Source organism: Amphiura filiformis, chromosome 6 (genome assembly GCF_039555335.1).
Source record: "Amphiura filiformis chromosome 6, Afil_fr2py, whole genome shotgun sequence".
Taxonomy (NCBI): domain Eukaryota; kingdom Metazoa; phylum Echinodermata; class Ophiuroidea; order Amphilepidida; family Amphiuridae; genus Amphiura; species Amphiura filiformis.
This window is the reverse complement of record NC_092633.1, coordinates 75,059,880-75,071,551: the sequence shown is the minus strand read 5'-3', so window position 1 is coordinate 75,071,551 and position 11,672 is coordinate 75,059,880. Positions and strand designations below refer to the sequence as shown.

General features: G+C 35.9%; 1 protein-coding gene across 1 annotated transcript in view; it reads left to right on the top strand.

The window, feature by feature from the left end:
* The first annotated feature begins 8,104 nt into the window (after window positions 1-8,104).
* Window positions 8,105-11,672, top strand: part of LOC140154765 (uncharacterized) — a 77,502-nt gene continuing 73,934 nt past the window's right edge. Inside the window, exon 1 of the mRNA XM_072177332.1 lies at window positions 8,105-8,342. Coding sequence (XP_072033433.1) covers window positions 8,267-8,342 — 76 coding nt within the window. The 5' untranslated portion in view covers window positions 8,105-8,266. The remainder of the gene's footprint in view (window positions 8,343-11,672) is intronic.

The following is an 11,672-nucleotide window of genomic DNA, read 5'->3' as shown; positions in this document are numbered from 1 at the left end:
ATATCTGTTTTAAGAATTGGTATTTTGGGGAAAAGGGAACAAAATCACAAGAACTGCATTTTTCAACCCATTATCTCAGCTCGCGCCACTTTTCAGAAATACCAGTCAGGTTTAACAGAAAGATTAATCCTAACCCGGTTGGCACCTTTGTCTAAAAATGTTGTACGAAAACCTTAACAAGAGCAGATATACCGATGTTGCCTCTCTACTAATAAACCCAGCCCTTAACCTTAAATGCTGCCTTAAGGGGGACTAGGGGGTACTACACCCCTCGATAAATTTGTGTCTATTTTTGCATTTTTCTCAAAACTAAAAACACACTGGTAACAAAAGTAATGTATATTATAGGGGCAAGGAATCCAATTACTACACTGGAATTTCAGTGTCCCACGACAAGCGGTTTGTTATTTATGATAAGAAATAAGGTACCGCTAGGATGTACCTTATTTCCTGTCATATATACTGAACCACTTGTCTTGAATCACTGAAATTTCAGTGTAGTAATATTGGATTCCTTGCCCCAATAATATACATAACTTTTGTTACCAGTGTGTTATTATTTTTTGAGAAAAATGCAAAAATAGTCACAAATTTACCACAGGGGTGTAGTACCCCCTTAAATCGGGATGCTTCACCTAAACCCTATTGCCCCAGCCCTGCACACTCATATCTCATATATATTAGTAGGGATAACCATCAAAATTTCATGTTGACCCTATTGCTACAAAAGATTGTTTTCTGAGTAAAACTAATCAACAGAAGTATTTTGGTGGTTAAATGGTCAAAATCGGTCAAAACCTTTTCGAATTATGAATTATCAAAGTTTCCCATTCTGACCGGTCATTGGAACGAAATAAAATGACAAGGTCCAAAAATAGGAGTTGGGAGCAAAATTGGCATAAGCATATATTTACCTTTATATATTTCTTTATTTTAACATATTTGCAAACATGAAACAAGCATAGTGTGAAAGTATCAAAGGGGTTTATTATGAAATGGCACTTAACTAGTCACTGGCATAACTTATTTTTTCAAACCAAGGCATTGAAATCATGCATTTAGAGGACATTTGCCAAAAATCATCCAAGATAGCCGATATGGCACAAAATCAAAATTGCACTAAGTAGGTGAACTTTTTTTCACAACCAAGAATTTCAATGTTAGTGGGTTTAATATGACCAATTAGTAGGTGTATGTAAACAAAATCTTAAGTTTTGAAGGTCATTGACTCATTCACAACAATAGAGATTATCCTCATCATGCTCATGTGTATTCCTGTAGTATTCCTCATTCAAACCAAAGTAGCACTCAATACATTATGAGTATCTTTGTTCAAACAAATTCAATGCTTGACCTCGGAGTTACCTGCATGACTATCGCGGGCTATTTTGAAACAGTTATGGTTGCACATTCAGGTACTTCTTTTGAAAGTCCTAAACAAGGTATAGCCAGCAGCAAGTTGTAGATGTTATAGGCCTAAATATAAGAAAACGTTTAGGGTTAAGATCAGGTGAACAATACATCAAATGAGCACGAAACTTCACATTTATGTTCAGAAAGGTGTCTTCTTAACATGATTTGAAAGGAATATAAAAATTCCAAAGGGAAGCTGGTGATTTAATTTGTAACTCAAGATCTACTTGTTCAATTTTTTAACCTTTTTACAGAGGGTATGATAGAGGTATTACTGGCAACTCTGCCAAATTACAGCTCAGTCGGGGATAAAGAGGAAGGGATAAGCATCCTAGTCTGCTGCCCTCTTTTGAAATATGTATCCTAGGTCTAGACAATAGGCGGATTAGCGGCCATTTTGTCTTCGACATGATTTTATTCACGTGTCCTTATACTTTAGTACACAAATATATAAGTTAACAGGTTTACAATATTAAAATTATATTTTGAATATACAATATATTCTGTAGTAAATCGATCAAATGACGGTGATTGTTCATGTATTATATGCTTCATAAAATTAAACTGTCTGACCAGCTAGTATTCTCCTCCGCCGTCAGTATGATTCCAGACACTCCACGTACCGTGTTGCGAAGGTGGTGGAGACTAAAGCTGTATTGACGAACACGCATGCGTTAAAAAATATGTAGCCTAGGTCGAACAATAGCGTGACGTAGTTTCCGGCATTGTTCCTATGCACTTTCACCCTCCTGGCTCAGTAGGCCACGTTTTTCACCTGATCTTACTGATTTGAATATTTTGTGCCATTCTTGAGCAGTGCTAAACTCAGCCACTGGCAATTAAGCGCACTGTGGCGATGGACCAATTTTGACTCGCACTTACAGAAAAACAAAATAAGTTATGTTGCTGTAATTTGCAAGATAGTTACAAAATATAATTGGCAGTAACTTCCCCAAATTTTACAGAAAAATATTGAAAAATAAAAGAATGAGATCAATTTAGAAATGTATGTGCAAGCAGTGCACAGTTGAGCTCCCTGCATGTCTATGGGAGTGTTCTAATCAAGTTGATGGTTCATTGGTCATCCCTAATATTAGGGATGACCAATGAACCATCAACAATTAGAACGCTCCCCATAGACATGCAGGAGCTCTACTGTGCACTGTGCACTGTGCAATATTTTTCTGTAAAAATTGGGGAAGTGAATGCCAATTATATTTTGTAACTATCTTGCAAATTACAGCAACACACCTTATTTCATTTTTCTGTAAGTGCGAGTCAAAATTGGTCCATCGCCACAGTGCGTTTAATTGCCAGTGGCTGAGTTCAGCACTGCTCAAGAATGGCACAAAATATTCATGTCAATAATTTCAGGTGAAAAACGTGGTCTACTGAGCTGTAATTTGGCAGAGTTGCCAGTAATACCTCTATCATACCCTCTGTAAAAAGGAAAAAAAATTGAACAAGTAGATCTCGAGTTACAAATTAAATCACCAGCTTCCCTTTAGAATTTCCATACTCCTTTCGAATCATGCTAAGAAGACACCTTTCTGAACATAAATGTGAAGTTTCGTGCTTATTCGATGTATTTTTCACCTGATTTCAACCCTAAATATTTTCTTATATTTAGGCCTATACCATCTACAACTTGCTGCTGGCTATACCTTGTTTAGAACTTTCAAAAGAAGTACCTGAATGTGCAGACATAACTGTTTCAAAATAGCCCGCGAAAGTCATGCAGGTGACTCCGAGGTCATGCATTGAATTGGTTTGAATGAAGAATACTATGGGAACCAGCACCTTTTGTTAGAAGTCACACATGAGCATGATGAGTGAAGTGGATTTAACCTCTATTGTTGTGAATGAGTCAATGACCTTCAATGACACTGAAGATTTTGTTTGCATACACCTACTAATTGGTCATATTAAACCCAATAACATTGAAATTTTTGGTTGTGAAAAAAAAAGTTCACCTGGATTTAGTGCAATTTTGATTTTGTGCCATATCGGCCATCTTGGATGATTTTTGGCAAATGTTCTCTAAATGCATGATTTCAATGCCTCAGTTTGAAAAAATAATTTATGCCATTGACTAGTAAAGTGCCATTTCACAAGAAACCCTTTGATACTTTCACAATATGCTTGTTTCATGTTTGCATATATGTTAAAATAAAGAAATATATAAAGGTAAATATATGCTTATGCCAATTTTGCTCCCAATTGCTATTTTTGGACCTTGTCATTTTATTTCGTTCCAATGACCGGTCAGAATGGGAAACTTTGAAAATTCATAATTCGAAAAGTTTTTGTCCGATTTTGACCATTTAACCACCAAAATACTTCTGTTGATGAGTTCTATCCAGAAAACAATCTTTTGTAGCAATAGGGGCAACATGAAATTTTGATGGTTATCCCTATATATATATGTATCAGCGAGTCCTCATGAATGCTATATCAATTTAAGTACCAAAATGGGCACACCTAGACAAAAATGGAACACCAATGATTTGCTTTCTAATGACTCTAAACACCCCCCGAACAACATCCAAAAAGGAGAAAAAAAAAACCCGGGGGATGTTTATTTGCATATTTCCAAAGTGGCTTTAAATTTTAAATAAATTGGGGAATATGGATTAAAAAAACCATCTAATTGTATTCTTATTATTATTAGAATTCAGAAAAAGTATAGTTTGACCTATCTCCGATGTGCAGTTCTTGAGTTATAGGAATAAAGGTCAAATTTTAGTCTCATCATTATGAACAAATGTAAAAAACTTTAAAATGTCCCAATTTCGCTCAAATTGGTCTCAAATTGTTCCGCTTGGAAAAACATTTTAACCAAAGAATAGTTTTCCATATCTCAGGTGTTTTTTGACCTTGGTAACAGGGCAACAAAGTCAAAGCCCATTGAATCATGTTAACCTTGACCTATTTTGTGATGTTACCCAGGTAACAAACTATTATTCTTTGTTTCAAATGTTGTTCCAAGCGGAATAATTTGAGACCACTTTGATCAAAATCGGAGCATTTTTATTTTTACTCCTGTGCACAACATTTTATGTCCATAACTCAAGAACTGTACATGGGAGATGAGTCAAACTATACTTTTCCTGAATCCTGATGAGAGAAATATAATTAGATGGTTTTATCCATATTCGTCCAATTATGAAATTTGAGCCCTGTTAGCGGCCATTTTGAATAGATGCAAATAACCATTTCCCCTGCGTCCTTTTTTGTCCTTTATGTTGATCACGCAGGAGATTGTTATAGAGACACTAGCAAGCAAAAGTATTGGTGTTCCGTTTGTCTACAGGGTGTCCCAAAAAAAAAGACCTGCAAAAAAAAAGAGGCCCCTTATTGCGCCCTCTTTTTCTCCTATTTCAGAAAAGTTGATCAAGTATGTTGGTATGTAAAGAAGCCTACGGTACCCGTTAGCTTTAATAAATCGATACAATATTTCAATCGGCTCATAACTTTTGAAGATATGCCCATTTAAAGGAGTGTTTCGTGATCATAGCATCCTCTTTTTATGACATTTTTCAGTACATATCCACGAAAAAGCCTATTCCCAAAATTTCAGTTGATTCCGATTTTGCGTTTGCGAGTTATGCATGATTATGTGTATTACCATGGAGGTATATACCTCCATGGTATTACACTGCTCCATAGACAATGCGTTGTAATTTCGTTCTGGTGCACCAGAACGAAATTCAAATTTCACGATATCTTTGCAAAACGAATTAATCTGCAAGAAATATTTTGTACATAAACATTATGTAGCCAGAGGTTTCCAGTGATATAAAAATCTCACCTTTTTTTGAGAAACGTGGGGGGATGAGGCTGTGGATCACGAAATGCCCCTTTAATAGCGAAATGTATCAATTTTTCACTCTGTCCACGGAGGAGGTTTGGCTACTTCAAAGATTGAAAAGTGCAGATACCATGCATGAATATAAAACATTCCTCGATGATAACTTTATAAAATAACAACTTTATTTTAGGGAATGTGCTTTACCAGTGGGCTTATGGGTTTGGGATTTTGTCATGAATTTGGGCGAAATTGATGTGAGATGGGACTTCTTTTGCTATTACTTATGTTTTTCTCGGTTATTTTATGCCTTTTTGTTTTATTAGTTTTCTTACTTTATTATTTCTTGTTTTCTTTTTATTGATAACATAAGTCATTTCTCTTTTTGGAATAAAAGGTAGCCCAGAAAAGGGCTGTTTAGTTTGTCTTTGGTTCTTTTGAAGTGTGTTTACTGTGCTGCTCAGCCCTAGTCCTCATTGCATCAATTGCGTTGCGTACCAACCTTGTGCGCCGGATACTTGCGAATATAGCAGTGACGTTTGCAAAGATCTTGCAAGTAAGGGAACAAACCAAAAGATCGATGACGTCCTATAAACGAAACTAGTTTCGTTTAGGGGGGAGGGGGTAAAAATACTCGATTACGTTTGTACAAAAACATCGGTCCGAAGAACGTGTCATTATTATTATTATGTCAAAATTTTCAACATTTCGTTATTACGTTTCTGGCAGGGAGGGAGGGGGTCGGCTGAGAAACGAAACTATAGTTACGTTTATAGGACGTCATCGATCTTTTGGTTTGACGTCATCGATCTTTTGGTTTGTTCCCTAATACGTTTTGCCACAAATGAAGAAATCAAGTGGTGTGAGGTCTGGTGATCTTGCAAGTCACTCCACAGCATGACCCATCCCAACCACTCTACCATGGACAGAGTGAAAAACGGGTACTTGTCTTTAAAAGGGCATATCTTCAAAAGTTGTGAGCCGATTGAAATAATTGTTTTGGTTTATAAATTATTATTTGTCTTGTTGCAATAAAAAGAAAAAGAATAGTTTTAACTATCTTGGGTGCTTTCTTATCTAGGTAAAACAACAATTTGTCAAAGTCAAATTGATTCAATAGAACCCAATGATAGAACCCAATGATGGGTGTTGTGGATTTTGATGTGTTAAACGCAAATTATTATTTGCGTAACTTAACCTATCTCTATGACGAGATTAATTGATTGTTTCTTTAAGACTCCCAGGCTTGGTAAGGTTACGGTAAGTCGGTTCCAATCTCAAATTAGAGAACTTGTATGTTGGTGTTGGCAGATGCTTCTTGGATTTTCTTGTTATAACTACCTCTGGTCCTGTCTACTGCTGGAGTGATGTACTGGTCCTTGTTGATCCTCACCAGGTTATTGTCAATTTTGAACATCATATGAAGGCGACTTTTTCTTCTTCTTTCTCTCAGGGTGTCCCATTCTAAGACAGTCAGTCACACTACTCTGCTGCCCATAGTAGTTCATACAGAAGCGTGCAGCTTTTCTCTGGATCATCTTCAACTTTTTGATGTCTTTCTCGTAGTGGGGATCCTATACCACGCTACTGTACTCCAATATTGGGCGCACTGAAGCATTTCATATGCTGTGGTTTTCACCTCTTTGGTGCAGAACCATAAATTCCTTCTTAGAAACAATGCCGCTAACAAGGGGCTTAAGGGGGTGCGTTACCCCCGGGCCCGGGTCCTAGGGGACCCGTAAAAATAAAGAAAACATACCTTAAAGTCATAATGTACGATCTTATAATATGAATTTGGTTAATTTTTTTCAAACCTGATTTTTTTGCATATTTGTAATGTTTACACATGTCACAACTTGCACCTAAATGGAATCAGCCAAATTTGTTGTGTTTGTAGGTAAACAGAGCAAAGTTCGACATAAAGTCATAATTCAAGAAATTATGACTTTATGTCCGCCCATAGAACTGCGTGTTAAACGGCCAAAATAACAAGCAGTGTTTCTTTCACGTTACCTCGTTATTTCAGCTCAAAATGGACAGAAACCATTCCCGATCATTATTACTAGTATTATTTCAGCATTTTGAGTATATAATGACAAATTTAAAATTGGAAGGAAATCGTACATTACGCCTTTAAGGGGCCAATAAAAGCAAAGAAAAGAGATCTCAGGGGGCCCTGACGTCCATTCGGGCCCGTAATGGCTCTCGGCGGCACTGCTTAGAAATCCAATGGTCCTGTTGGCTTTCTATGGCATCCCCCGGCCCCCGGCATCCCATTTAAGACCGCTGTCCAGCTCTACTCCCAGATAAGGATGAGATGAGACTTCTTTCAAGACTTGACCACAGAAGCTGAAACTTGTTGTTGGAGGTTTCCTCTTATTAGAAATTTTCATGATGTAACAACTGAAACAAGTACAGCAACTATATATAGTTGAGCAACAAGTTATTTCTTGTTTATTTACATATTTTTTGCTTGTTCGTTTGTATGTTGTTTGTTTGTTTGTTTACTTATTTACTTTTATTTTTTCTTATTAACTTATTTACTTTTGGGGTTGTGGTTGGGGTTGGAGTGCATGTTAGGAGCTTTCAGGGCTGGGTGCATATATGAGAGGGTGAGATAACTTCTAAAATCATTATAGGCCTAATCATGTAATAAAAGTTCCATTGTCATTTTTTAGTGTGGAGTGGTAATGAGCTGTAATGATCGGTTATACAAGTTTTATCCACAACAAAAGGAAGTATAATAGCTGTGATTTGAATTCAGATACGTTTATTTTGTACTGAAACGAAAATAATGTCACCCGGAACTCCTGGAAGTTATACGTGACCTACAAGTTGCTCAAACAATAGTTGGTGGTGAGTTAGTGGTGGATTGGTATACATGGCCTAAAGGCAACACAAAATGGCAATGGTAACCGGTTATGGCGCAAGAGGAATAATTTTATAGGAAATAAAAACCCGTGATGTTTTGAAAAGTATTCCTTGAAATAATACTTTATTTTGGAACTAATATTGAATCATTTGCTGGACAATAATTATATAAACATGGTTAGAGCTTATCACACTTTGTTCTTCATCGTACTGGCGATTTGGATATGTAATTCCGTACGAGTTACACAAGGTAAGTGGCCTACATGTTTGCAGCTCATTAAGACAGTGGCGCCATATAAAAAAGAGCAATATTTAGCATTTCAAAAAGACTTTTGATATCATGGCCTAAACACCATGTTTTGTAGGCCTTAGTATAGCAGCCTGTAAGTAGCATTATAGGCCTGAGCTTTGTAAACAGTAACATTTCAATGATATATATTTTTTTTTGACTTTCGAATATACTTATTTCTTTGATGTAAAGAAGTTTTGAAATCAGTCGAGTTGTTTAGATAAACCATTAAAATAATAAGACTTTATAAACACTTCAACGTGTTGATTGCTATTGGCCTACTTTTACACATACAACCGAGTGCGACGGGTTGAGAGATGCAAGTTAGAGGCCCGGGTTAGAGGAGCCATTAGCCATTAAATTTAAAATTAATGCAGTGCAACATGCATTTCTATAAACGTTATTAAATGAGTCAAGGAAAGTATCTTGTATGTCCATAGGTTTTGCGGTTCTCGAGTTAAGACCAATAATAGGTCTAATAAAAAGTTTATAAAAGTTTTGGGCGTATTCTCCCTCCCAAGAAAAATCATGCACATGGGCGGAATACATGAACATGTCTTGGCATCTCCCGGGGGCATCTCATTTACAGACCTTTTGTGTTTGCTTTATTTGACTCAATATTTGAGTGCAGGTCATATAGTCACTCGGACTGTCGGACCCGCTTTAAGGGAGTCGGACAAGAGCTAACAAGGTGCGAGGGTATAGGTAAAACTGTAAATTTGAATCACGTTGACAATGTATTACTATTTTTATAGACCCTATTTGGTGCAGGGGAGGACGGCTGTTATATTTTAGACCTTTTGGGAAGTCATTTTCGGCCGAATGAAACCAGCTTTGGTTTCTGATTGGTTTGTAGGAAGTCGTACAAATATAGCTATCAAGCAAAATCAGTCGGAACTCGGAAGTGTATTGATTTTGAGATATCAAGCGTCCTTTTGTTTCCTGTTGTTTTTTAAATTGCTCATATCTTTGGAACGGGTTGTTCAATTTTAATAGGGGTTTCTGCAAAATACAGCTTTACAAATGCTATTTACTATCCTATATCCTGTAAGAAAATGAACATTTAATATTTCCGAGTTCCGAGGCCTATTCGCTACTTGCACGGTTCCGCCATTATGCACTATGTGCGGGAGAGCCTCGAACTGGCAGCATACATGAAAGGAAGAATTATGTAACCTTACACAGAACGTTATGACTAGTTCAATTCCCATTCATGTATGCTGCCAGTTCGAGGCTCTCCCCGCACATAGTGCATAATGGCGGAACCGTGCAAGTAGCGAATAGTACTAGGGACGTGCCACTGTCTGAGTGACTTTACTTGTTCGCGTTACAAAAGGGACGAAGATCCTCTTTTTATTGGTCAATATCGGCTATGGAAGAATTTGCTTTTCAATTTGTTTAATATTTGTCTGGAAATGCTTTAATTTCGTAAATCTTGAAGCAAAATTTCTCAAATTTTATACACAATTTTTTAGAAAAATAGCAAAGTTTGAATAAATTTATTCCAAAATAAAGATCAGCCAAAGAGGCAATATAATTAATTTCAATCTCCATTTTGGCACCACAAACCTGTGAACCCAGCAAACACAAAAACGTTTTAAAAACGTTTTAAATAAGTTATATTTTGGCTTTTGGTTTAGGTAAAAACGTTTTAATAACATTAAAATGTCGGATTATATAAAGGTCATGATAACGTTTTAAAACGTTTTGTATGAAAACACACTACAACAATATTTTTAAATGTTTTCAAAAAATGTTATTGTAAACTATTTTACAAACATTTTTGCCAAATATTGTGTCAATACTTAAATAACATTATGTTAAAATGTTTGAATCCAGCAAACACAGAAATGTTCTTAAAAATTTTTTTCAAAACCTTTTAATAACATTTAAATGTCGGGTTATAAAAGGTCATAAAAACGTTTTTAAAACGTTATTGAAAATATTTTGGGCAAACATTTTTCGCAAAATATTTTTCAACTAAAATAACATTCTGTTTAGAATGTTTTGTATAAAGTTTTCAAGAATGTTTTTGGAATGTTATTAAAACGTTTTTATACCCTTTATATAACCCGACATTTAAACGTTTTCTGTAAAACATTTTGTTTGCTGAGCAGTAGATTATCAAAAATGTTTTTTAAGGTTATGAAAACGTTTTATACTCTTAATATACCCTTTATATAACCCGACATTTAAACGTTTTCTGACAACCTTTTATAACCTTTTGCGAATGATGTCGAAAACGTTTTGTGTTTGCTGGGAATGCGGGTGAACTTCATGTAATTATGTAACTATTTGCTAATGTAGAACCTTCTACAAGAACTAACAAGTGTTCTGCAAAGAATCTGCAAAGAACTATTTTAGACATGAAAAGGGCACTGTAAAGGCCAAAAAAAAAAGGGTTCTAGCATGTTGTAGGATAATTTCTGAAAAAGCTTGGGAAAACAAAACTCCTATAAACCGGTTCTCTATCATGTTTATAGTACTTACAACCCTGAACTGTTTATTTCGGGGAACTATCACCAGGGACTATCACATCATTTGTATATAGAGTTAAAGTTATTTAATAATATTCATACTCATGCATGCAGCCTGATTTTTAAACGGATGAGGAAATTGGCGTCATTAAGCCATGTTTAGACTGAACCATGAAGTTCCGTAACGACATTAACGTACTATGGTAGGCCTATTATAAATAGGCCTAGGCCTACTTGCAATTTTTCTTGGCCAAAGTCATATAACAAGTATACGTTATGTATTCTACAAAAAACTTTCCATTAGGCTTATTATGTTCTAAAGTGTGCCTTATATGGGCCGCGGGGCGGGCGATTTCGTACATCATTTTGTATTTCTTTTTTTCGTTTAAAGCAAAACTCAAGTTGAAAAAAATAATTTTAGGCTCGCTCGCCCGCATTAATTTATAATGATGAGGCAATAATAAAGGTTTTAAATTTAGGTTATTCAAGATCTTGCAATACTTGCATGTGTAAAGGGAGAGGGCAAATATTTTGGCACGTCAAAAAGGGGGTGGGGGTGGGGGGAGAAAGGTGTCCTTAAAATGACTAAAAATGTGACGAAAATTGACAAATGGCCGGGGATGAAAATTTGGCTTCAGTTGCCGCCCCCCCCCCCTCACAATCGCTAGGGCTTGTCAAAGTTGCACAGTACGAATTACAAACTGGCAAAACATTTTTTCAACATTTTTGTGTATTGTATATCAAATTATGAACATTCATAATTATACTTAAAAAATACACGAAGGAACTCCAACCAGAAAAGCTTTTTGTTTTT